General features: G+C 42.7%; 1 protein-coding gene across 1 annotated transcript in view; it reads left to right on the forward strand.

Moving 5' to 3' along the window:
• Nucleotides 1-23,785, forward strand: part of LOC121295115 (CD81 antigen-like) — a 24,425-nt gene extending 640 nt beyond the window's left edge. The window contains exons 2-8 of the mRNA XM_041219522.1: nucleotides 6,872-6,986; nucleotides 15,939-16,036; nucleotides 16,736-16,810; nucleotides 17,615-17,743; nucleotides 18,044-18,142; nucleotides 18,921-19,004; nucleotides 19,287-23,785. Of these exons, the coding sequence (XP_041075456.1) occupies nucleotides 6,872-6,986; nucleotides 15,939-16,036; nucleotides 16,736-16,810; nucleotides 17,615-17,743; nucleotides 18,044-18,142; nucleotides 18,921-19,004; nucleotides 19,287-19,349 (663 nt within the window). The 3' untranslated portion in view covers nucleotides 19,350-23,785. The remainder of the gene's footprint in view (nucleotides 1-6,871; nucleotides 6,987-15,938; nucleotides 16,037-16,735; nucleotides 16,811-17,614; nucleotides 17,744-18,043; nucleotides 18,143-18,920; nucleotides 19,005-19,286) is intronic.
• Nucleotides 23,786-26,450: the final 2,665 nt, after the last annotated feature.

The following is a 26,450-nucleotide window of genomic DNA, read 5'->3' on the forward strand; positions in this document are numbered from 1 at the left end:
GAAACGGCGACGTAATTTACAGCCACTGCGCTATGAAATGAGTTAATGTCACTCTCTTAATAAAAAGGGACATGTTCGCGAAAGTTAAGGTTTGCATGCTGTGGACAGAGGCAGCTCTTTTACTGTGTTTAGTGGGTTTATTCAATTTGCAGTATTTGGGGAGAAACTCCAGCGTGTTGTTGCGGTGGGTGGGTGGGCGTCGTGCGTTTTTGAAACATGAGCACAATCTGGATATGTTATGTTTGTATATTGTGTTATAGGCTAATATGTCGTTTAAATAATAAACCATGTATTCTGTGTGGTGTTTTATCGTCACAAGCACTGTGGAGTTTTCATGGAATTGAACCCGTGGTTTCCGTAGTGCAGTGCTGACCAGGATCACGAAATGAGTAAGTCAGTACCTCTGGTCGCTTTTTTTAAAAAGTAACAAAAACGCTTATTTGCTGCCATGAACTACTTTAGATGTGTGATGGCTCCAGCATAGGATACTGACCTTCGGTTTAGGGTTTCGGTGTTGGGAGAGGATTATTCAAAGGCGCTATATAAAATACAGATTGATTGACTGAACCAGTCAGAGTACAGTGTCCTGACAGGAACATTTCGTGGCAGCTTTGTAAGGGCACCTACCGTAGTTTAATAATAGTTAATGCGGCAGCACACTGTGTGTGTGGGACAGGACGAATAACGATATACAGCCAGTGCAAAGAAAAGCACTGTGAGTTGTCATTTTCTTATTGTAGAGACTGGGATAACCCATCTGCAATCGCATCTAGAAGGGACTCTGCTCAATATATATAATTGCAGTTTGTTTGTCCTATGATGAAGCAGGGCTGGGTGTTTTACATTTTCTTGGTACCTTTTGAAAGCCTGCATATAGAGAAAGTCAGTATTTATTTGAGTAAAGGGTTACAGGAACGCTGCTAGTTCGTGATGTGTCACTGGAAAAGATTTTTTAATTCCTCCGGTAGTGTTTTGGTATTCTCTTAGGGGCGGTTTTTTTGTGGTTTATTTGATCTGGGTTGTGTGTGTGTGTGTGTGGAGGGGGTGTGTGTGTGTGTGTGTGTGTGTGTGTGTGTGTGTGTGTGTGTGTGTGTGTGTGTGTGTGTGTGTGTGTGTGTGTGTGTGTGGTGTGTGTGTGTGTGTGTGTGTGTGTGTGTGTGTGTGTGTGGAGGGGATGTCTGTGTGTGTGTGTGTGTGTGTGTGTGTAGAGGGGGTGTCAGTGTGTGTGTGTGTGTGTGTTTAGGGGGGTGTCAGTGTGTGTGTGTGTGTGTGTGTGTGTGTGTGGAGGGGATGTGTGTGTGTGTGTGTGTGTGTGCGTGCGTGGAGGGGATGTCTGTGGAGGGGATGTCTGTGTGTGTGTGTGTGTGTGTGTGTGTAGTGGGTGGTGTGTGTGTGTGTGTGTGTGTGTAGTACTGGGTGGGGTTGTCTGTGGGTGTAGAGGGCGTTGTGTGTGTGTGTGTGTGTGTGTGTGTGTGCCTGTGCGTGGAGGGGATGTCTGTGGAGGGGATGTCTGTGTGTGTGTGTGTAGAGGGGGTGTCAGTGTGTGTGTGTGTGTGTGTAGTGTGTGTGTGTGTGTGTGTGTGTGTGTGTGTGTGTGTGTGTGTGTGTGTGTGCGTGCGTGCGAGCGTGCGTGCGTTTGTTTAATTAAAGCAGACCCTCTTTGAGTAACTGATCTGTCACTGGTTCTGTATGCGCTGCACAAATGTTTTTTTTTTATTGTAAGAGGAAATGTATCCAAAACTGCAGAATTTGCACAAATAGCAAACAAACGAGTTGCCAGCTCCCTGAATGATAACGTGGGGCCTCAGGTATGTGTTTATCACATCTAGAAGGGGCTGGATTTTCTTGTTTTTCACCGTCTGCCTGTTGGAAGCTCTGCCATTGTGTTCTGCAAAACTCACTTGCAGAGATAATGTTGCAAACTGTGGCATGTAGCTGTGTAAACAGTGTTTGGATTGGAAGCACACAAACACCCACTGATGATCAGATCCAAGGTGATGCCTGCCTGCTGTTCTGAACAAAACAAAAAGCCTTCCTGTTGTGTTCCTTCCACCCAAAAAAGGCACGTTATAAAAGTGACTCAAATATTATTTGAACTGGAGTCTTTCCTAAAAATCTGGATAAACTGATCCGAAACATGACTCTCAAGCTGTAAGAGAAAGGCTTTATTTGTTGTTTTTCTAACAGACCTCCTTGGTATTGTTATACTGCTGGGCAGACTATACTGTTACGCGATTCCCAGCGGCTCTCCTGCTCATCCAGAGCAGGTTTCGGAGTTCATTTCAAAGAGTGGTTTCCCTGATAGCTGTATGAATTGAGACAAAGGCCCTCTTTGTGTGTGTCTGTTCCATGAGAACTTGAACTGGCCCTTGTGTCTCCAGCAACTTTTCAAGTTTGCACAGCACTGAGAAGTGCCCCAGGGTCACACACACACACACACACACACACACACACACACTGTGATCTCTCAGAGCCAGGCTCTAGTTTATTAAAGGATAGCCTGGGCTTGGTCCTCCATTCTGTTGCATTCACTCAATAAAAGACCGGACAGCCTCTGGGGCCCTCTGCTCTGTCTTAGACAACATGCTCATTCCTAGCTCTGCACTAAAAAGGCACTCTTCGAAATAATTTATTTGTGTTTTATTGAGTTTTGGTACACTAACTGGGGTCTGACATAAAGGTTGAGTGGATGAAGAACTTAAGGGGAGCTTGTTAACCAATCCAGGAAAGAAAGAAAGAAAGAAAGAAAGAAAGAAAGAAAGAAAGAAAGAAAGAAAGAAAGAAAGAAAGAAAGAAAGAAAAGTAACAAGGAAAGACTGATCTATTTTTCCGGGGGATATGAGTTAAGTATGGCTTCTCCCCTAATGCTCCCCTTTCAGTAAACACAGGAAACATCATTGGATGTAGCGATGGACATAGTAACTGCAGCTCAGGGATCGGGAGAGGGGGTCAGAGTCCTGTTCAAAACATGCTATTGGAATGAGTTCAGGGTAACATGGGCACCGCCCCTGTTCTTGAGAACAGAGCCCTAGGATCCTCTGTTGAGACCCCCATAGCAGGCATCTCTATTTAACATCCTGGTGACGCCACAGGGCCTCTGTGTCTCTCCAGTTCTCAAGGGCAATCCCAGCGCATGTCTTTATTCCAATAAGGTTGTAAATAATTTATTTGATCCTTTGAAGGACCTGTTAAATGGTTTGGGGTGAAGAGACCTGGACTAGAAATGAGGATCACTGACCTCTACTGGTTGAGATTGTCCCACTAACCCTGCAACACTGCTTACTGGTGACCTCAAGTATCCATTACAGGTTATCCATTTTAACACTGATTGCTCAGGCAAACTCATACCTAGTTTGCAGCTCTGACTATATGAGGTGGTATGGCTTGAACCTGGGATATCCCACATTGATAAAGCCAACACATGCCTCTTAAATATCTGTGGACGTTGACAGGCTGGGGCCTGCAGCTGCCAATGGTCCCAGCCAGGGTCTGCTTGGGAAGTTCCATGATAGGGACAGGGATTCAGTTAATAAAAGTTTTGATCTGTGTTCTGCTAATTCGTCTCTGGCTTTTGAGACCACATACATATTCCAAGCTAGCTGCCCAATTCTGTGTGTTCCGGCGGCTGTGTGTTTTTGGAAGGTAATGTGATCGCAGACAGAATGTCTGTGATCCTGAGCTGCACACTGTAGTTCTAAATAGAAAAATCCTGAAACTGTATAGAAGTCACATATGTTGGGATATTTATACACATGTACACACACACACACACTCGCACACACACACATATATATCCAGAGGATGGGCTAGGTGCAGACTGACCCATCTGACAGCTGAGCGAGGGGTATTTCTGGGGTGACAACTGTAACATTATTAAAACTAGCAGGAAACAACTTACATTATCTGGGAGGAAGGAGCTGTTGCCTAACTAGGGTCTTGCCTCATAAGTGGGCATCAAAAACAAAGTGATTGTCAGTGTTCTAGTGTGTTAGGAAAACTCCACCAGCTTCTGTCTCCATGCAGTTGCTAAGGGGCGTCTCCCTTCAGCTGCAACAATATTTATCTCCTTGCTTAGTAACTGACTACCTCACCGCTGGAATGGCCTAAGTAGACCAATTTGCAGTCGCACACAAGGATAGATTGAGTAAGAGGAAAGTTAGCAATGCTGAGGAAACTCTTGGTCTCTTTGGTCTTTTGTATAAATGGCAAATACAATTCTACACCCACCCCTCCCCCAGCCTTCCTTCCACTCACTCACTCACTCACGCACTCACGCACTCACTCACTCACTCACTCACTCACTCACTCACTCACATACACACTACAGTAATTTCCAATCCTTCCACACAGAACATCTGGTTAAACTTTCTGTAACTTTCTGTGTGTTTTCCTCAGTGCAAATTGGATGATTGTGGTCCAGTGGTTAAAAAAAAGGGCTTATAACCAGGAGGTCCCCAGTTCAAATCCCAGCTCAGCCACTGCCTCACTGTGTGACCCTGAGCGAGTCACTGAACCTCCTTGTGCTGCGTCTTTGGGGTGAGACGTTGCTGTAAGTGACTCTGCAGCTGATGCATAGCTCACACACCCTAGTCTCTGTACGTTGCCTTGGATAAAGGTGTCTGCTAAATAAACTGATAATAATAATAATAATAACAACAAGGGGGAGAATGCAGTAAAAGATTACCTGACCCTGGCAGCCTGTCCTCATATCATTCTTCATCTTGGTTTTGAGTATGACTCTGTTTTCTGTGGCTTCAGCCTGGGTCTTCTTTATTCACTTGTCAGCCTCCCCTGCAGCTTGTTGAGTTGTGTTGAGGGGTTCACTGCTTTCTGAAGTAAAGCCAATCATCCTGCCTCCCGCCTCAGCTGTATTGGTGGGTGTTTTGTTCTGAAGGATTAATCATTTATCCAATATAGAATATCGAATATCCAAACAGACTTTAAAACAAAGTTCATTTTAAGGTGCAAAGTGGGGGAGGCTGCAGGCCTGGGTACGAATCTTAGCCACCAAAGGATACCAGTATATACCGCAAAAAAAAAAAAAAAAGGTACTTCTCAGTCTCTGGTTGTGGGAGACGTGGAACTCAGCAACAGACAGGGGATGCTGGTGATCAGGGTAGAGTTGCGTTCTCAGCTTGCAGAGCGTGGAGAAGTGAATCCTCCAGTGCCATTGTCTGTACCTCGACTTTCATAAAACAAAAAACAACTGCAAACTAGGCCTTGCTGGTCCTTTCTTATTTTTCCTAAAAGGCTCTGAAAACACAGGGTGTCGGTTAACAGTAAGTGCACAATGACTTCGGAAGGTTTTACATGCAGGGACACTGGCGTTCTGATAGAACTACAAAGAAACCCACAGACAGCTCCTCATGCCCGCGCTGTTATACAGATGCTGTCACTGTCCGTGCCCTCCCCCCCGTCCCCCGTCCCATTTGTTGCTGTGGTTTGTTAAACCTAAAGGATTACATTCCTGTGCACATGCAGACACAACTTAAAGGGATGCCTGCTGTGGAACCCTCTCAAAATCACCGCCACTCCAAGGCCAGCTATTGACAGTCTATTACAGAACAATGGAGCTATTGAGTTGACGAGACTGACTTCAGCACTGTCTTGTGTTCTGTTTAGAACCCCAGAGCATTCCTAAAGAAAAAATAAAAACATTGTAGACATTTACAGTATACTGGTATCATCTGATCCTCAATTCAGCGTCTGTCTGTTCTTCCCTGGCTGAGATGTTCAGGTTTTGACCCGGTTCGACATTGTGCTGTAATTAAGATATATAAGGTTTTAAAAAAAAAAAAAAAAAAAAAAAAAATATATATATATATATATATATATATATATATATTTATAATTGTAATTTCACAGTAATCAGTTATATATATTTATATGTATAATACATAAATAAAACCTACTTAGCTTTAGAACATTGTAACTGGCAGCATATTGCTTAGTTACATATTCTCAAAAGCGCTGCTTTACTAGACGCTGTTAATGCTTGAGATAGGGTGGGGTCCCAACCCCCGTCTTTCATCGCTCCCCCATCTCAAATCCCGGGCTCAGATAGGGTCAGGGTCAGGGTTGGGGGTAAAGTTAGGGTTAGAGTTAGGTCTTCCTAATCTGTATGTGGATCTGTACGAATTGGTATTTTCCATTGTACAGTTGCTACCATTAGGGTTTCCCACTGCAGTTGTGAGGTATAAAGTAAACGAGGCTTGGATCAAGACTCTCTGTGAAAAAGAGTTTGATCAATCAGCACAAGGCTCATCCATGCCTAGCTCACGTCCCAGATTGCTTCAGATTGGGAAGTTCCTTCTGATTGGGAATCGGGAATCTGCATGGCAGTGCTGCCTGTGGAATGTCTTCACCTTGTGCGCCTAAAGGTTAAGCCCCTGTAAGTCTCCTTGGATAAAGGTGTCTGCTAAATAAACTAATAATACGAATAATAAGCAGACCCCAGAGTTTAATGCAGGACCTGGAACATGGATCGCACAGTCAGCAAGTCACTGTTTTATGACGTGGTTTGCGTTTACCATTGTTAGCTATTAATGTATCAAAACATCACACAGTGAGTCTTCCACTACCCATACTTGTTTTAATTACAGTAGTACAGTCTTCAGTGTCTGTATGTTTCTGTGTGCAAGCAGTATAAGACTGCTGGCAGCCTCCAGCACTGTAGATCTGAGGTGTCAAACTACATTGCTATCTGCGCTTGTTTATTCTCGCTGTCTCCGAATAGAAACGTGTGAAATTATGCAGGGATATTTTTCAAGCTCTCTCTTTACACAACTCTGGGAGGGGGGGTGGGGGGTGTTGGGAGCTTGTGCTATTCCAATGAAATAACAAAATTTGTTGTTTTCTGGTTGGCGTTTAGCTGGCTGGAGGAGTGATCCTCGGAGTGTCCCTGTGGCTCCGACATGACCCCCAGACAAGTGAGCTGATGGGATTACAGCTGGATGACAAGCCGGCTCCCAGCACCTTCTATATTGGTAAGGAGCATCCTTTACATGCATGAACTTAGAAAAGACTACCATGGTGAAGACATAGCAAAGTGTAATGAAACACAGTGAAAGCATGGCAAAGCATCGGTAAGCACTGTAAAGAACAGCGAGAAATGCTAAAGCCTAGTAATAAACATGGCAAACCAGGGTAAATTGTAGTAAATGGATAGTATAATGTGCAAAACTGCAAAAATACCTTGCAAACAGATAGCATGGTAAACTTTTCTAAAGGTTGTTCTGTGCAGAGAGTCAATCAAACCCTGTTCATGTTCAAAAACTTTCTTTATGCAAAACAATGCCAGGAGGTTTACTGCAGGTATTTTGATCTGCTGACTCAATTCTAACTGCTTGTAAGTAAAAGAAATGATCAGCATGCAAGCAAAGTCAGAGCAATACAAATCCAATTGTAATATATACAGAGATGCATGCTTTATATTCCCATCTATGATGCAGGCTGCAGGTGTTTTGCAGGAGCAGCCCTGTGCTCTCTCCAACATTGCACAGGGTGTTGGAGATCTACAGTTCAGTTTCATGTTGCTATTTTTCTTTTTTCAGTTTTTTGTTCTCGTCACTTTGCTGAAAGGCTAGTGGACTTTGCATTTGGAACAAACCCTTAAGTAAGCCTGGCCGATGCCCTGCTACTGTTACTGTGCCCCATGCACGGAAGTGTTGCTTGTAATTTTTAAAATACAAACGCAGTAGGGAGGTCAAAAACAGTAATGGTTTTGCTACCATATTTAACACAGGCTCCCAGGTCAGAATCCCTTTAAAGGCTGCTATTGACATGCCAGTGGCTGGTTTGAGCTGTTGGATTAGATTCAAGGCCTGTGCTGGTCAATGAGTTTGGTCTGTGTGCTCATCCTTGAACTCTGTGATAGAGCAGAGTATTGTAACCAGCCCAGTTTTGTTTGTTTTTCTTTGGTAAAAGTCACATACATTGTTATTGAAAAAAATGAAGAAAGATCAAACCTACGTAAAACAGATCAACAGTGAAACAATTCTTACACAGAACAAAAATGTACATAAAAACCATAATAAATAAGCATGTCGACCTAACACCCAGGAGGACCCAAAAAGTCAAGAGATTGACTTATTTCCATTGGAGTCCTGGTAAAGTAACAGAACCCATATATTAAAGAAATGACATATTGAAAGGGGAATGTTCTAATATGGGTCACATGGGCATTCAGAAAGATGTTGTATCTTCCATCTGAAGTCTCCTATTAGATAAAAATGTCTTTACCTCCGTCTTAAACACATGTCCTGCACTTAGTCCATTAATTCTCAATATCTTTATATACAATGCAGCTGTGGTGAGGCCAGCTTTCCTAAGCGCTCTCTTTACAGCAGTAGGTGAGGTTTACTGTAGTGAGCTGAAGCCGCATGGTGATGAAGCAAAGGAAAGGGAGGCAAAGCACGGAGAGGTATTGTAAAGTCAGAGACGCACAGACTCTAAAAAGGGGCCAACAATTAAGAATCCGGCTCTTCCCCAGTCTCTCCTCCCTCCCTCTCTTGCATTCTCATTTCAAATGTTTTCATTGCTCCTCCCTGCTAAACATCTTGGCCATGGTCTGCTAAGAAATGTTTTACAGTAAACAGAACAGAAACTGTCCTGTTAAAGCATTTAGAGCCAAAACAGAGACAATTATTCAATTTGGAATTTTCCAGAATTCAATTCAAGCCACATGCTGGTATTTTGAATGTGTTTTTTTTTTTTTTTTTTCGGGTGAATAAAGCGTGTGTGTGTGTGTGTGTGTGTTTGTGTCTGTGTGTGTGCTTTGTTGTCTCTGTCTCTGTCTGGTCCCTGCTGTGCTCACTGCAGCGCTCCACTGAAAGGGAGTCCTAGCATTAACCCTTTAATATACCCCCCCTGTAAAATACTACACCTTTTCACATTGCCTTTGGTCAGTCCAGTTTGAGCTAGATTGTGCTAGCTATTCATACATACATACATACATACATACATACCAAACATTGTATCTTGTGTGCAAGTATAACTCGCATTACAGATTTTCTTCTAAAATTCATAAAATTTTGTAAGTAATGCTTCTGTTGTTTAATGAACTAAAACTTAACTGAAGTTTTGTAAATCTGTCTGATTCTGAATTACATTTACTATGGTGTGCATTATTTTGACTACAGAAGCACTAACATGTGGCCGCAGTACATTTGAGAAGAGTCCCCTGCTATGAGAAACGCAGGGACCCCAGAGAGCTGTGTAGCTGTGTTAAAGAAAGAATGGTTTTCTTGTTGCAGACAGGGCTGATTCTCTGCAGCAGTCGTGCTCATTTCAAACATTGAGTTTTAGTTCAGAGGGGCGAGATCATGAGCTCTGGGCAGGGTAGAGGCATGACGGAGGGGCAGCGGTGGCACTGGAGCGCCGAGAGAAACACAATTTCTCAACTCTTTGTCTTTCATTTAAGGAATGACTTTGTGGGAGGCAAGCCATTTAAACTCTTAGTTAAGCTTCAAGTGTTTATTATTTTTTATTATAAAAAGTAGTAAAAAAATAAAGAAGGGAACAAGATCAATTCGATGACCGTTATCGCACCAGTAGCCCGTTTTAGTAGCAGCATTTATGTGTAAAAATAGAACTAGCTCCCAAGTGGTCCTGAACAAGGGCGCTGGAACTAGGGATGCTGGCGATGTGGCAGCAGCTTTGCATTGCTTTCATCATATGCAGGGATTACAGTTTTGTTCAGTGGCTTTCAGCACCCCTACTTTCAAAATTGTTCCAGTGCCTCTGTCCTGACTGTACCCTACGACCTTTTCCTTCCGGTAAATATTCATATCTGTAAACTTTCGTAGCATAAACATTCTGTTCTTATTGTATGGTCTGGTCCCTGCGGTTTGATAATAACCAATGGTGTGTCATGTTATTGCCCAGGATTCCAGCTGCAGTAGAAGGCTGCAGCTTTTCTGTTAGGATGATCTGTTCTGTCCCATCCGTGGCAAGCTAGTGGTCGTTGGATAAGAAGGAAGGAGTGCTTATCTGTAACGCTGTCAAGACTGAAGGAACAGCACATCTTTCTGTGAAAATGACCTCCAGCCTTCCTGTTCAGGCCCTGTTTACGCAGTCATCTCTATTGTTCAGCATTTGTTTGCTTGTTTTTAGAGGTTTGTTTGCTTGTTTTAAAACCTTTTGGTTTTCGCTTCCCTTTTTAACCCTGCCACCCTCTGACCGGTCGAGGAAGTTGTTGTTATCCAGTAACCCGAAACATCTAAATAGCGCTGATGGAAGCAGGAAGCAGGAAGCAGGAAGCAGGAAGCAGGAAGCAGGGATTTATATAAATCAAGAGCTGGACTCTTGCTTTTTGTTTTTTGTTGCTTATTTCAGCTAAGTTGCTGTTCCAGCTGGGCCTGGTCATGCAGCAATAGTTTTCTTACTATTGGAAAAAACGAGCAGTGGAAATTGTAGATGTGAGACCACCTCTGAGTGCAAGAAGAAGGAAGAGAAGGAGGGGTGGAAATATCCATCTTCGTTAGCGGATGTGAGTTGCATCCCTTTGCAAATTACCCCCAGAGTGTGCACTTAGTCTTTTTAATGAAGTTGAAACAATACACGCAATACAAGGATGTGATGCACAAGCTTGTCTGTCAGGGGAATCTGTATACAAGAAAGAAATAAACCTGCACATGTAATCTTCCTGAAAACATCTATTTTCCATGAATATAATTCTCATGCATAAACTGGTCGAAGGAGGGTGTACAGAAACGCGGCAGTAAAACATAAGTTGTGGAAAGGAAAGGAGTCCAGCAGGAAAAGCGTTAGTCAATTGCAGATGCAACGGACCTTTCTGGACTGAGGCACACAGACAGTTAGTTACCGTTTTAATTCCCGCCTCCCAAGCAGAGGGGCTGATCGAGGTCAATATGAAAATGATACACAGTCTGCTCCACATAAGTGGCTTTTAAAAGAGCATCTCTCTGATTTTGAAAGACTGCGAAGTAAAACAGAGTGCATTTCATCCACCGACTTCCCCAGCGCAGAAAAGAATGGATTTCCACACTCGATTGTGTTACCGCTGTTTGTTAAACTCATCTCCCACTGGATGCTGGCAGTGGAGGAGAAGGCTGTAGTGAGATTGCAGAAATGCTTTGAGCTACTCATCATTCAGAGTTTACCTGCAGGAAGCCTGAGCTAGGGGCAGGTCAGTTTCAAACCGAGGGCTTTGGATTGTTAGTCATTTAATTAATTATTAAGTGTAACTAACTAGTAATAATAGCATAATAATGCTTTTAAAAATGGTTTTAACAACAAATGCAAGCACTTATAAGGAGAACACAAGGACTTGTTGCGTCAAGATCATTTTTCATTATAACCCAGATGAATTTAGTATCGGTTTTGCATTGAGAAGTAACCACATCTGTACTGGTTCAGTATTCTCTTGCCTGACCTATTGATTGGCCTGCATGTTGAGGTTCGTTTTACTGTCAGACTCATTAGTTTAAACAGGCTGTGATGGGAAGCAGGTGCTTCTGTTCTGAACTCGTTAATTCACTTTAGCTGGGCAATTAGACTTGATAGGATTTAGGAATACTAAAATAAACTGAATTCAGTAAACTCAGCGACTGCTGTTTTGATAAAGTCAGCATTGCATGCATTGAGACCGAGTTTTAGTCGAAGCGTTTGTTAGACAAAGTTTCTAATAGTTTTGCTATGCGATCTACCACTGTGTGTTTTGCAGTTCTGGGTGAATAGTGAATGCTGGTGCACAGGAATACAGGAATTGCTTTCTTTGAGAATCAGACATGTTGTGTTTTAGAGGCTGTGGCCAGTGCAGTAAGGCACAGCTTTGATTTTTGTTAAGGTGGTTCTGTGCTCGCTCATGAAGCAGTAAGGGCTGTGGCATATCCCAGCTGTTGGTTTGGCCAACGGGTGAGGCCAGGAGCCTGGAAACATTGCTGAATAGATTCTATCCACACCCCAAACGGCGTCTCCTTCCCTTTCAAAGACTGTCTTCATCTTGGGCCTCTCTTTTTAAACACATAATAGAACTCAGTGTCTCCATTCTTCCAAACACAGAAAGACTGGCAGGTTTGTAGGATTTTGTATAAGAGAGAGAGAAATGAACAATTCAATCTGTTACATGTAACTAGCAGGCTTTATTTCCCAGAGCTAGAGTCTCAAACAACTGTGTGTTTCGCTGTCCAGGCGATTTGGTAACAAGCGTGTGTGTGCGTGTGTGTGTGTGTGTGTGTGTGTGTGTGTGTGTGTGTGTGTGTGTGTGTGTGTGTGTGTGTGTGTGTGTGTGTCTGTGTGTGTGTGTGTGTGCCTGTGTGTGTGTGTCTGTGTGTGTGTCTGTGTGCGTGTGTGTGTGTGTGTCTGTGCGAGTATGTGTCTGTGTGTGTGTGTGTGTGTGTGTGTGTGTCTATGTGTGTCTGTCTGTGTGTCTGTGTGTGTGTCTGTGTGTGTGTGTGTTTGTGTGTATGTGTGTGTGTGTGTGTGTGTTTGTTTGTGTGTGTGTGTGTGTGTGTGTGTGTGTCTATGTGTGTGTGTGTGTGTGCCTGTTTGTGTGTGTTTCTTGTTAATATATTTCTTTGTTGAAGAAGAAAACGTGTTTACCTTCACTGTTGCACTTCAGTTTAGTATTAATGTTTTTTTAGTTTGTGTTTTTTTTTGTTTTGTGATAACAATTTTGGATTCCTTTGCAGGCGAATGATAAATCCTTTTTTTTTTTTTTTTTTTTTTTTTTCTGAAGAATTTTTATTTTTATTTTTAGAAAACTCTCCATTCTAACAGTGTTTAGGGAGTTGAGTTTCCCCTTGCCTCCCCTTGCCTCTCTCAGGGGTTTGAACTGAAGCCCAGCCACTCTGCCAGATTGAATTTGCAGTTACGCTTCTGGCTTCATCCCTGTCTGGTTTTAGGGTGTTATTCTTGCAGAAGGGAAGCTTTTACTCGAGTCACATTGCAAGTTGAAGTACAAAAAAGTGAGTGTTCAAAATCCACCTACCCAGGTTTGAAAATGAAGCTCTGTGTTTCTTAGTTTCACCTTCCCTGCCCCCCCCCAGAACGGTCGGCCACTCCTGTCTTATTGTTTTTAGGCAAGGGGGCTGCAGTTCACTGCACTGTTTGCAACACCGCCTGCAGCAGAACATCCATCTTGCAAACTGCAATCCAGACTCTGATGCAGACTGAGCAAGAGACTCGATGAATCAGGGACGGGAATGAGTCGCCTCACCTCGCCCCCTCCTGCTTGTGTTTGAATTCCCCCCTGAGCGTGTGGTTTTTCCATTAGCACTGCGATGTGCATTGCATACCCATCTGTTTCTGTTTAGGGGGGGCTGTGGTGAGGGATGGTGGGGGTGTAAATCGTTTCGGCATTTCCAAAGAACGAAACCACCGCGTGAAGTTAATAATGTCAAGTGCTGCAAGAAAGTCCTTGGACCAGCGTTTAGATAGACTCTGGATAACAGTTCTAGTGATGCTTGATTGGCAGGGGTTTTAGTTTTTTTTTTCTTGTATATAATAATACCCATGCTATTTTGCTAATGTTTCACAGACTTTATTTGCCTGTGCAAAGGGTCATTGTGAGTACCATGTTTCTTTTAACAATCCTACAGGGAAGTAGTTAAAACTTCAAGACTAAACCCTTTGCACTAAAAAGGTAGAATGAGTCCCAGAGACAGTAGACATGACATCATGCCCCACGCTTCGGCCCTGACCAATGGAACGACAGCTGATTTGAATGTACGGGCTGGCCACGCCCCCGAGCCAGTGAGAGACGGGCCCTTCCTTAGTGCGGCGCTCCTGTATGCTTCTCATGACAGATTAATAAATGTCACGCTGATGGATGGCGCTGTGCTGGAAGAAAGGGATCTGCCTCAAATTGGATTCGTGGTTTCACAATTAAGAAAATTGCACCATGATTCGGTTAATGTCGCTCCATGGATTTTTAAATCAATCAGGTTTTTTTTCGTGACATGAAGGCAGTCCATTCTCCCAGTTAATGGAATGAGATGCTTTGTCTGGGCTTGAGCCAGACAGTGACAGAGAATATGCGGCTGGATTTGAATGCAGATTTAAGAAATCTGCACAGCTGTACAGCTACCATATCTCATTTTTATTTATTTAAAGTTATTCAAAAATACGCTAAATAATTATTTGAAATATTAATGTTATAACTTTATAAAAATATTTCTTGAAGCGTAGGGAATGTAAATTGATGATTCAGCCCCTCTCCAGGAGTCAGTTTTATTTAAGCCCAGGAGAATTCAGAGTTTCGAGGTGGGTGTGATCTGGACTGTAAACATTTCTCTTTTCTCCAGAGAGAGGAGAAGAAATTTCACTCACAGTTCAGAGTTGCTTCCTGGCATGCGTTTGGGAATTTCCATGTGGGAGCCGGCGAGGTCCTCATTTAGCAGCGGCCGAGGGGCAGTCCACAGTGTTCCCAGAAGGGCATGGAGGGGAGTGCCGAGGCATTTCCTGTCCCAGGCTTTCCTGTCTTTCTTTGAATCTCAAAAGCACCCCCCCCCCCCCCCCCCCTTGTAAAGGGTCCGACTGTCTCGAGTCAGGCAGCTGTTCCCATCCTGCTGCGTTTGCAGTCCCTACCGCCCCGCTGGAAACCTCAGTGATCACCCTATAGTCCTGCCAGAATAAACCACAGCTGCTTTATTAGAGCATTTTACAGCACTAGAGAATCACCCTGATTTCCTATTTCATTTTATTATTTTGTAACTCTATATATTATTATTACATGGCAGTATTAAGATCTGTCTCTGTTTAGATCAGTAACATACACCCCATGCTGTGCTCCTACCCATAGTGCTGGTACAGTAAAATATATGTATATGTAGAGGGGATTAGCAGGCTTGAGATAAAAGGGTTCCTCCATTGTGCCAGTTCAGGAGAGGGATCCTGTTTCTAGACTTCCACTGACAGGCTGCTCCTCTGGGGAAGAACCTACTTCGTTCGTACAACAATTTGTTGCAATAGTAAAACTGAATAATAACCTTTTATTATTCAGAACAGAGCTAGGGGAACAGCAAGTGATGTGCATCCTGCTTTGTGTGGTGTTGGGGAACTGAAAGCGACGTGCATCCTGCTTTGTGTGGTGTTGGGGAACTGAAAGCAACGTGCATCCTGCTTTGTGTGGTGTTGGGGAACAGAAAGTGACATTATCAGTCATTGACTCACCCCCCCCCCCCAACTTGCTCTCTCCTTGCTTATCCCTCTCTCTTTTCTTCACTGTCTGGTTTGTGCTGACTTTCCTGGTGCTGTGTTGCCATGGATACCGGAGTGCGCTTCTCAAGAAAAAAAAATATTTACAAACAAAAGGAAGTATTTGCTTCAGTCTTGGCGCCCCCTCTAGAGTCATTCATAAGGGCTTCAAGGGGGAGAAGTTTGAATAGTTTGACGTCCCTTTAAAAAGCATCCTGTGCCTTCTGTAATCCCATGCCCTAATAAGGAATATTGATTAGAGTCCTCAGAGCGGAATATTTGCAGTGAGGGAATGTGGAAACAGAGCAGAACCTTAGCTTGTCTTCCTAATGGTGACACGCCCCCCCTACAACGCCCTCTTCCTCCTCCTCTCGGGATTGGCTCCCACTTCCCTGTCTCTCTGCTGCTAAAATGGAGGTTAGAGTTTGAGGAGTCTCTGATGGTCAGACATGTTGTTATCGTTACTCCCTTCAAATCATTTTTACTGCAGCAAGCCCATTGAGCGTTTTTGCAGTTATGGATACCTGTTTACAATGCGATAGCTAGAGTTCATTACCCCTAATGCTCTTTCTTTATTGAAAGATTGAAAATATGTGAGTGAATGACATAATAAAACATATGAAAGCGCCCCTAAGTGTCTCTCTCTCTCTCTCTCTCCCCCCCCCCCCCCTCCCCCCTCTCTCTCTCTCTCTCTCTCTCTCTCTCTCTCTCTCTCTCTCTCTCTCCTCTCTCTCTCCCCTCTCCTCTCTCTCTCTCTCTCTCTCTCTTCCCCCCCTCAGGTGCGTATATTCTGATCACTGTGGGTGCTGTCATGATGTTCGTCGGGTTCCTTGGTTGCTATGGCGCCATCCAGGAGTCGCAGTGCCTGCTGGGAACGGTAAGAGGCCTCCCCTGTGTAACAGACTTGAATACGGTAGTTGATGGACATTAGGGCTGTGCTGATACTCGTTATCGTCTTTAAGAAGTATTTATCGGCAGGTGTTCAATAAAGCCATTCATTTAATGTGTTGATTTCAAAACAGGAAAAGCTGTCCTTGGTTCACCTTTACCACTGAGTACAGTCGTGGCAACACACTTCCACGCTGAGCGCTTTACACAGCGACTGGAAACGAGTTTTCCTCTCATCCGGGGCGCTGATGTTATTTCATTGCCAATTGTCTTCTATTGATTGAAACTAGATTGCAAAGGTGAAGCTAAATAAGACATAGTATTTCAAATGGTTAATGCAACCTAGCAGCCTCGGGTTGTCTTTCAAAACTCAAAAACAAGCAGCGTTGTCTGTGCCGGGGTTGCAAACCACTTCAAACTGTCATCCACACTGCCTCAGTCTGCGTCGTCTCAGAAGAGGAGGAAGAAGTTTTCAGTACCTCGAAACAACCTTGTCATGCTATAGTGTTGCTGTATCATGTTATTTCTGTACACTGAATGTATATATATTCCTTTTTTTTTTACCTCGTATTATCTGTAAACCAAGCTTTCTCCTACAATGGTTTTCCTGGTGTTAGTTAGTGCTATCTCTCAACTGTGCTTTGTTTGCCGTAATGAGTAATAAAGGTCTGTTTCTTGTTGCTTGCAGTTCTTTGCCTGCCTGGTGATCTTGTTTGCCTGTGAGGTGGCTGCTGGAATCTGGGGCTTCATCAATAAGGATCAGGTATTGTTTTTCTCTCCGAATAGCAGGACGCCAATGTGTGGCTCTGCAGCGGACACCTGCATGCACCGACAGTGCCCCCTGGTGGCCTGACAAGGGGAATTACAGCCTGACATTCCTCTCGTCTCCAAAGCTTTGATTCAGCAATCTTCAAGGGACTCTTTGATAACCTAACATGTGTGTCCCACACAATCCGACGTGATAACCCTTTTTTTGCAGACATAATAAACACGGTGTAATGAATCTCCTCCTAGTTCCAGTTCACAGGGCTGAGATGTCAGTTCATTACAGGGGGAACGCATGAACAGAAGCAAATTGGTTTTGTACCCAGTCTTTACCTGCAGGTGAATGCAGTCTAGGTGATGCTGACATGCTTGTGCACTGGTTTGTAGTTCACAGCGGCCTCAGGGTGTGTTCACATTGCTGACGTGCTTGTGCACTGGTTTGTAGTTCACAGCGGCCTCAGGGTGTGTTCACATTGCTGACGTGCTTGTGCACTGGTTTGTAGTTCACAGCGGCCTCAGGTTGTGTTCACATTGCTGACGTGCTTGTGCACTGGTTTGTAGTTCACAGCGGCCTCAGGGTGTGTTCACATTGCTGACGTGCTTGTTCACTGGTTTGTAGTTCACAGCGGCCTCAGGGTGTGTTCACATTGCTGACGTGCTTGTTCACTGGTTTGTAGTTCACAGCGGCCTCAGGGTGTGTTCACATTGCTGACGTGCTTGTTCACTGGTTTGTAGTTCACAGCGGCCTCAGGGTGTGTTCACATTGCTGACGTGCTTGTTCTTTTTTTTATTGCATTTCCAGGTCACTCAGGAAATGAAGGCATTCTACGACAGCGCTTACACCTCGGCCACTTTGCCTCCATTGCTTGGAGACCCCCTTTCAGGGAAAAAGGAGAAAGCAGAGGGTGTTCTGAAGGTCTTCCATGAAACGGTAACTGAGATTCTGCACTGAAACATACCCGACGAAATGCAGGGTTCCCCCTTCATAAGGCAGCCCTTTAATCATCAGAACCTGTTATAATGCAGTGTGAGTGTGGCTCCCATTTTCCCCTTAATACTATCCCACCAGCACTTTCCATCTGGTTATCAGACTGGACACAAACAGTAGCTCTGGGTCCCCGCTGTGGCGTTATAGCGGGGAGGAGCTGTAATACAGGCGAAGTTCCAGTCAATTGAGGAGGGAGGCATGGTACATCCACCACTGTCTTAACTTGTATTCTGTTTTTTTCAGTTGCAATGCTGTGGTACAAATAAAGTGACGCAAACAATCTTGCTGTCAAAAGGACTGTGTCCCAAATCGGACACATTTCTGAACCAGCTCACACAGATCGTAAGTTTTCTCAACCTTTTTGTCCTTTTTGAAGCGTTTTTAACTGGCATCTACAATTACTGACATTTTCTATTTTGATTATGGTAACTTATTCTAATTGTGTTACCCACAGAAGTCTAAATGTGACTGTTATTCAGTCCACAAATACAGCCCTTCAGATGTTTTTCTGACGCCTCAATATAAAATAAGAAACTCAAGCCTTAAAAATGATGCATTTCTTGGTGTGTTTTCCTCACCCAGAGTGATGATAAAGTGGCTTCATAGCCGACGTGAAATTCCTCTGCTCTGATTATGGGCAAATCTAACTTGACTGTCCTCAAAACAGGAAGCAGCAGTTTGCAGCCAAAACATAGGATTAAAAAATAATAATAATAAAAACATTTGGTGAAGAAATATTGATTGTAGAGTGTGTCAAACTACTTAAATAAAAGCTTGTGTTGTTGTGATGTCGCAGAAAACTTTCTCTGGTATTAATAGGGTTAGGAGCCATGCTGAAAACTTAACTTCAAGCTCAAAAACTCACTAAAATACTAGCAAAAAAAAATAAAAAAAACATTAAACAATTTGTTTTTTTTCTAGATTAAAGAACACTGCTTCTTTCTTTTTTGCTGTTAGTTTCATTGCATTTTAACAGTAAAGTCTTCTGAAGACTAATATTTACCAGGCTTTCTTTCTGAAACCCATTAGCAGGGCTGAACGTCACGTGTGCCCCTAAAGAGCCAGCTAACACACCAATAAGAGGTGGCTGATGTTGTTTGTCATTCTCGTCATTGTACAGAGCTGTCACGGACGTATTGATGAACTCTTCACCACAAAGCTCTACCTAATCGGGATCGCTGCATTGGTTGTGGCAGTTATCATGGTAAGTATGTATGATGATAAGGAAACTTGTGTAAGGGTGTTGTTGACAGGGCAGTACAGGCATGGAAAGCAGACTCCTATTGCATAGTAATTTCACTTATTCCAGGTTTACTATGAGCTTGATTAGCAACAGTGTATAGCCAACAAGCTCAGGTGTCTTATTAAACTTGTCGTAAAGCCAGGGATGGATCATACTGCTATGCAATGGGAGTCTTCTTTCCGTCAGTGCCCTACTGCTTTTCTACTAACGCTCTTCTTACTGTCTCTGTTTTCATGCTTTCAGATCTTCGAGATGATTTTCAGCATGATCCTGTGCTGTGGAATCCGCAACAGCTCTGTCTACTAAACCTGAAGAAGACGACGGGTGTCCTTCCTTTACATGCCATAGAACAACCTAAGAAAAGTGTTTGCTTTCTTTTATTTTGGAACAGTTTGCCGCTTGCTCTTAGTTTTCAATCTTACTAATTCAACAAGTAAAAATCCCAATTGTAAAGCTTTGTTAATTTGTAGCCTTTCTCGTGTTACCAGCTGGGTATTGCTCAATGCAGGAGTCCAAGAAACCCACAGTATGACCTCTTTATTATATTTCTTTATAGTTTTTCTTTTTTTTTTTTAATCTGTATGTTTAGGGTTTTAAAAGAAGTTTGATTTGGGGGTTTAAAATGCATCACAAGGTTAGGTAATCCACACTGAACCCATGCTGTTTATCATGGTACATTAATCCCATTTCTAAACCCTCATTAGAAGTATCTGTTTGCAGAACGTGCTGCCTGGTCAGCGGGGGACTTGGTGAAGTATCCCCACATCCATTAGGAATGAGGAAACTGAATCTCGCTGAAGTTGGTCCAGGCTGAGCTGATGCAATGCTGCCCTGCTTCTTGGTTCTGGTCCCTGATTCTTGCCTCGTGCATTCAGTTGTTCTGTGTTAAATGTAATCTATAGAGCCACTGTAGCTTTGTTGAGCTTATAGAAGCAGCAATGCAGCCTCTGTGATGGAAGTCCTTAAAGAAATTGAGCGCATGCGGGATTCAAGCAAGCAGCATGTGTGTGTGAAGGAGATGGGGATATACAGTCAGGCAAGCTTGTAGGGTCACCTGGGGTTTCTGAGGATCTTGCGCCAGCAAAATGTATGCTGGAAAGAAACCTGCCATCAGTATCAAAACGTGCAAGCCTTTGCAATAGATATTGTACACTATCAAAAACAGACACCAGCAGTGTTGTTTTGAACCCCTAGGCAGTGCTATAGTATTAGGTCACTTTTATACAGAAGCGCACCCTTGTGGATTGGGATGGCATTGCAGCCTTTGTTGCGTGTGTGTAGCTGATATACAGGAAAAAAAAAAAAAAAAAAAATGTACCTAAATCAGTTTGTTGTGTGGTTGTTAAATTCATCGATGGCAAGCCTGGCTCATTAACACATAGAATCTATGCATATTCAAGACTGTAACGTATACAGCTATCTAAAATTGTAATGTAAAAAATGTAAGCTGGGTTTTTTTTGTTTTTTTTTAGTATTTTTTCTGGTACTGTGTTATTAAAAAAATTAAAAAGAGCATGGATTTTAGTCCGGCTGGGTTGGTTTTGAATAAACTCCCTTTATTCTCCTTGTGACTAGACTGTGGGTGTATCAGTGCTTGAACCTCCATCTGCACTGCGGCCCTGAACTCTAACCACTGAGCTAATCGCGCTCTGCACTGCATGAAACCACTGGCTTCCCGTTCCAGCTTGATTATCGGAGGATGTCCAAGGCGGCGCTTTGCCACTACCTAATCCCTATTCTAGCGAAAGCATCCCATTTCTACCATAGCCCTCTCTAGTGAACGGTCACCGGCCTCTTGCAGGTGTCAGTTTTACCTTGTCCTAATTCTTTGTGCTATTTCCATTCTCACATAGAGATCCAGCATGTGCTTTAAAACACAAATGTAAAAAAACACCCCCCCAAAAAACCCAGAGATCTTCAGAACAAACCCAATCTGCCATCTAAAAAACCAAGCTCCTTGATTTTTTGTTTGTTGTTTTTTGTTTATTTTCCATATATTTAGGATTAAATGTATTTTACAAATAATGCATGCCAGTGATTGCTATTTCTTCAGTTGTCTTCTGTGTACTGTGCGTATAATGCATTGCATTAAGAATGCAGGGGTTCTTGAAAAGGTTAACACGTTTTAATTGACCTCCCTGCTCAAAACGTTAAATATCTAGGAGATATACCTCCAAAATACATTGGAGATGATGAGTGCCGAATTCAAGCTGTTTTTGCAGCTTGTCCTACTGCCTTTCTGATAGGTCTAACACGCGTTTAAATCTTTCGAAAATAGAAAACTTATAGAGGTAAAACACCTGTTCATTTTATAACACTAGAACCAAACACTTCTTAAGTAATATTTGTCCAGTTATTTTAATGTGTTTTGTTTTTTTTTTTCATTTTGAAACATTAACGTTTTTGGTTTTCTTTCCAAAAAGAAAGGAGCAGGAAACACATTGAAAATATGGCTCCAAGCTAAAACCGCCCTGAACAGAACAGTGTCCTAAAAATGTCCTAAAGAGGATGGACTGGTCAAAACCTTGATTTACACACAGAGGTGAACACAAATAACTCGATAAAGCAAGCCAAATTCAAAACCCATCTGGTTACACATGCTCCTGTGAATTTCTTGAGCGCTGTCTTTGTTGCAAACACCCCGTGCTAGAGGTGAATAGTTAGTGTAGAAAATGAATACATTTCAAAACAACTGGACTACATGGAAAAATGAAAAACAAAAAAAATATATATTCCATATATGTTTGATATATTTAAAATATAAGTATGTATTGTAAAGCTATATATTTTAAATGTGTAGTGTAATTTCTAAATATATCATTTGTTGATTTTTTACTTCATATGAAATTATCATTTTAAACATTTTAGTTCATATGAAAATCATTGTTAAAGGAACTTAAAATACACTTCCCAGAGAGGTGACCTCCTTGGCTGCAGATATTTTTGCAAGCGAGTTGAGACCCAGTATTGTGAGAGTATTTGGTCTCTGTACTGCGGTAGATAAGGAGAGAGCTGATCTGGTACCGCCACCAACCACAGAATGTGTTATAGGGTTACACCCTGTGTGCCCCGACCTCATTTCCATTGTGAAGGCGAATGCAAAAATCGGATGAAAAGAGCAAAACCTAGCCAGGCCTGTCTCATGTGATCAGAGACAGAACTAATGCTTTTATTTGCATGAATGGGATTCTTATTAACTAGAAGCCAGACAATAATGATTGCTTTAAGGGGCACACCCACTTCAAACAATGCAGAGATGCCAAACCCCCACAGCAGAAACAAGCTTGGTGCTCCTCCTGCTGCGGCTGTGCAGGGAACGTGTGCCAGTGCAAAGCCACTGATCACAGGTGAAGAGCCTTTCTTCTTCTCCAACCTGGCTCCCTGCTAATTTTTTGATCCATTACATTTACTACAAAATAACTGTAAGTTCCTTTTAAAAGCTAGGGAGGAGTCACCCTTTACATGAAGTTATAACCAGTAATCTAACTAGAGTGACCATTGGGAAATTCAGATTACAGCGGAGTATAGGGCTGAGTTACAAACCACTGACTCAACTACATGAGCCCAAAGTATGGTTTAAGGCTTTATCCAAGCATGCCGTAAGTAATACGAGAAACAGTTATTGAAGTCAGTACAGTGCCAGGCTGCGATGTGGAGATCAGTGTGGACCTGTGTTTTTATCAGCCTATTACAGTCTCAAGTGTAACTCTTGGTGATCTGCATCGTTTATTAGATGATCGATTTTATTTGTGCTGCTCGCGATCGGTGAGTTGTAGCACCAGTCGATTTTGATCATCATCTCTTTCATGACTTGACTGCGTGTCCGATTTGAGCTGACATGAGAAAATCTGACACCCTCTGACACTGCTCGCCCAAAAACAGTGCCTAGGGACGTTGATCATTCCCCAGTGTTAACAGCTGAAACAGTACCTAGGGACGTTGATCATTCCCCAGTGTTAACAGCTGAAACAGTGCCTAGGGACGTTGATCATTCCCCAGTGTTAACAGCTGAAACAGTGCCTAGGGACGTTGATCATTCCCCAGTGTTAACAGCTGAAACAGTGCCTTTCTTTTTAAACTGCGTGTCAAATTCAGAATGTGTCTTGGTCTAGGGGAGATGGACTGGATAGGGAAGTGTTGGAGAGGACCTGGGATGAGACAGACCCACACAGAAGGAACCCACAGCAAAACTCAAATAGGAATCTGAAACATGCACACTTTGTCAGCCCTTGAGCAGTCAGCCCTGATACTCTGCAGTTAAAATCTGATCTTAATAAACACAGGTTATGCCATTCATCTATTGACTGCCAGGCTCTATGCAACAGCTGAGGCACCCTGCCTGATACTTTAACTAGTACAGGACTAGATAACATTACAAAACAATATGCATTTATGTGCTTCTTTCAAAACTGCCATGTGTGAGACAGAACCGGAATGGAATTATTAATTAATTAACCCCTGTTCAAATATTGGACCTAAAATTCTACATCCCCTCCCGAAGGCAGAGCAACATTTGTCGGGCAGATAAACCAGCCCGCTGCTGTCCAGTCTATCTCTCCTGGACTGTCTCACCTGTCAGGGGCTCATCACATGGCAGTCACTCAGATTCATTCCTGTACAGAGCATGTGCCTGCTGTTGGTGATTGAATATCATACGCATTTGTACACTGTGGTGCTTTCCTTCTTCTGTGTGAATACAGTGTGTAATACAATAATAAAGAATAAATAACACTTGGCAAAGAGCTGTCATGTATGTATCTTTGTATCAGAATGAAAATCAATACAGTTTCACTGTTGTTATATTTCTGTGATAGTTTGTAGTCATGCTGACCCCTGTATAGCATTGTAAAGTCCAGAGAGGTTTAGTAAAACATATTAAAAAACATGGTTAAAATAGAAAATAGAATGGGGGGGGGGGGGGGGGGGGGGGGGGGGGGGGGGGGGGGGGGGGGGGGGGGGGGGGGGGGGGGCTGCAAAAGTACTGTGCAAATTTACTGTGGAAAACTTTTATAAGGGAAATTCCTGTAGCAGCTTTTAAAAAGTACTTAAAAAAAAAAAAAAAAACTAATAAATGTGATAGATATCAGCTATTTTTTGACATGCAAATATGAAGTACTTTGTGCGCAGAAAGAAATCTCATAATTGACCATCCTAGCAACTACGACATTTGGACACTCAGTGGCGCTGTGTGCTACGAGTCAATCACAGAAGCACCTCTTGCTGTGTGTTGATTCCTCTCTTCCCAGTCTGCACGCAGTGAGTTATAAACTCCCCCCTGCACAGTAACTGAGCTGCTTGGAGTTTCAGGGTCAGCACTCGGTGTGGGAGGAGCTTTGAAAATCTTTGTATAAACTGTACAGTAGGAATCTGGAGGCGAGAGAATGAGCTGTCAATCTGTGTATTTCAGAGGAATTAAAGGGGCTGTTACTAAGGCTTTAAAATCAATTTTAAGTAAAGATTAAACGTTTAAGAAAAGCGAACGTGAAAATGGCTTAGCAAAATTGTGATCAGAAGCAGGTTCTTCTCACCTCTCAGGAGCATAGCATGTGGAAGAGGAGATTGACACTCCAGGAATTCATTATAGAGGGGTAACGCTTTCCTGTTTTAAAATCCAGACTGCTGAAAGACAGGTAGTTCTGCCATGCTCTCACTGTGTTTTATTACATTTTGTTATGTGTGTACTATTGGGGAACTTTTATAAGGGCATAGCGTGATTGACCTTTTATTATTAAAAAAAAAAAACAGCACTTTAAAGCAAGGAAAGCTACAATTTCAGGGCATATATCGTGAGACAACCATCAACAGCCTCCCTCCTTTATTCTTGGATTTCATGTACACTGCACAATTATCACAAAATATATTGATGTAATCCACGCCACAGTGCCCAATCAGCACAATAATCCAGTAATATATCCTGGACCCCTGCCTCTCCTACTCTCCAACACATCTCTACGCTAGCAAGCACCTGCCGTTTCTTCCTGAGCAATATACAAAGAATCTGACCCATCCTCACCAACTACTCCATGCAACTCCTTGTCCAGGCCCTGGTACTTTCCCTACTAGACCGCCTGCACCCAGTTCAAGACTCTTGTTCTCATCTACCAAAGCCTTGACCAGACTACACCCAGCTACCTCCAGACCCCCATCTCTCCCTACACACCCACCTGACCTCTCTGCTCCGCCTGCACTAGAAGACTGGCTGTACCTCCTCTCCGCTCCCCTGCCTCCAGAGCCCACTCCTTCACCCTCGCACCGCAGTGGTGGAATGACCTTCCTATGGAAGTCAGGACTGCCCAGTCTCTGACCACCTTTTGGAGCCTCCTCCAGACACACCTCTTCAGACAACACCTGGAAAAGTCCATTTTCCCCTTGTGGACAATGCAGCACTCTGCCTTTAAATTACTTTAACTTCTACTGATCTGCTCCCTATTTTACTGTAAATAATCCTACATTTAACCCAATTTGTAGTATCTTGTATTTCACCTGCACTCGTATCCCACCCGGATGTAACTATCAACACTGTTATCTGCTCTTGAACTGCCCCAATATCAAATCATACTGTGTTTTGTATTAGGACTTATTAGGACTGAAGTCATTGTATTTTGTATCTTGCTCTTAATTGTACTGTAATTCTTGATATGTATTTTTTGTATACAACTGTGCCTTGGGTAAGGGTGTCTGCTAATAAATAAATAAATAAATAAATAAATAATAATAATATTAAAATTGCACTGCAATGGTATTTTTTCAAATTCCCCATGAAGGGATGGTCCAGAATTGTGCTTGCCTCACCTCAGTGTGATTAAACTCCAGAAATCCAGGAAGGGCTGGTCTATTTGAATGTTCTGGGTGTGTTTTTATCTGATAAGCCAAGCCATACCACAGACAGGCATTCTGTTTATTTACATTAACTAAACTTCAAAGAAGGTGAATTGATAGATAGCAAACCTGCTGTGTGAGTGTCCTAGGAATGTCAAAGATGCTAATTAATTTGAATAATACTTAGTCATGTGCAGGCATTGACAAAACTGGAGAAGAACGAAAAATTAAAGACATCCTGTCAATGACTTTCAAAATTTCAATCACTTGACAACGCCCACAGTGCATGTTTTTTAGACACTCTTAACAAATCTGTCTCTGTGAAGATTTACAACCATCCTTCACCAAACGGGAGCGCCAACCAAGCGAGCGACGCAAATCTCCTACTCATAAAAAAGGAAAAAAATATACCCCATTGAAACAAAGTTTCCTTAAAAATGCGTTATTTTTATAGCTCATTATCTACCCAGTTTAATTCACTGTTCCTGACTTATCAGAAAGAAAATTTTCTTTAATGTACGTTATTATTATTCATTAAATTCACTTGCATTTTGAACCTTAATACCCATTTATTGTATTGTTTTATTA

Source organism: Polyodon spathula, chromosome 19 (assembly GCF_017654505.1).
Source record: "Polyodon spathula isolate WHYD16114869_AA chromosome 19, ASM1765450v1, whole genome shotgun sequence".
NCBI classification, from domain to species: Eukaryota; Metazoa; Chordata; class Actinopteri; order Acipenseriformes; family Polyodontidae; genus Polyodon; species Polyodon spathula.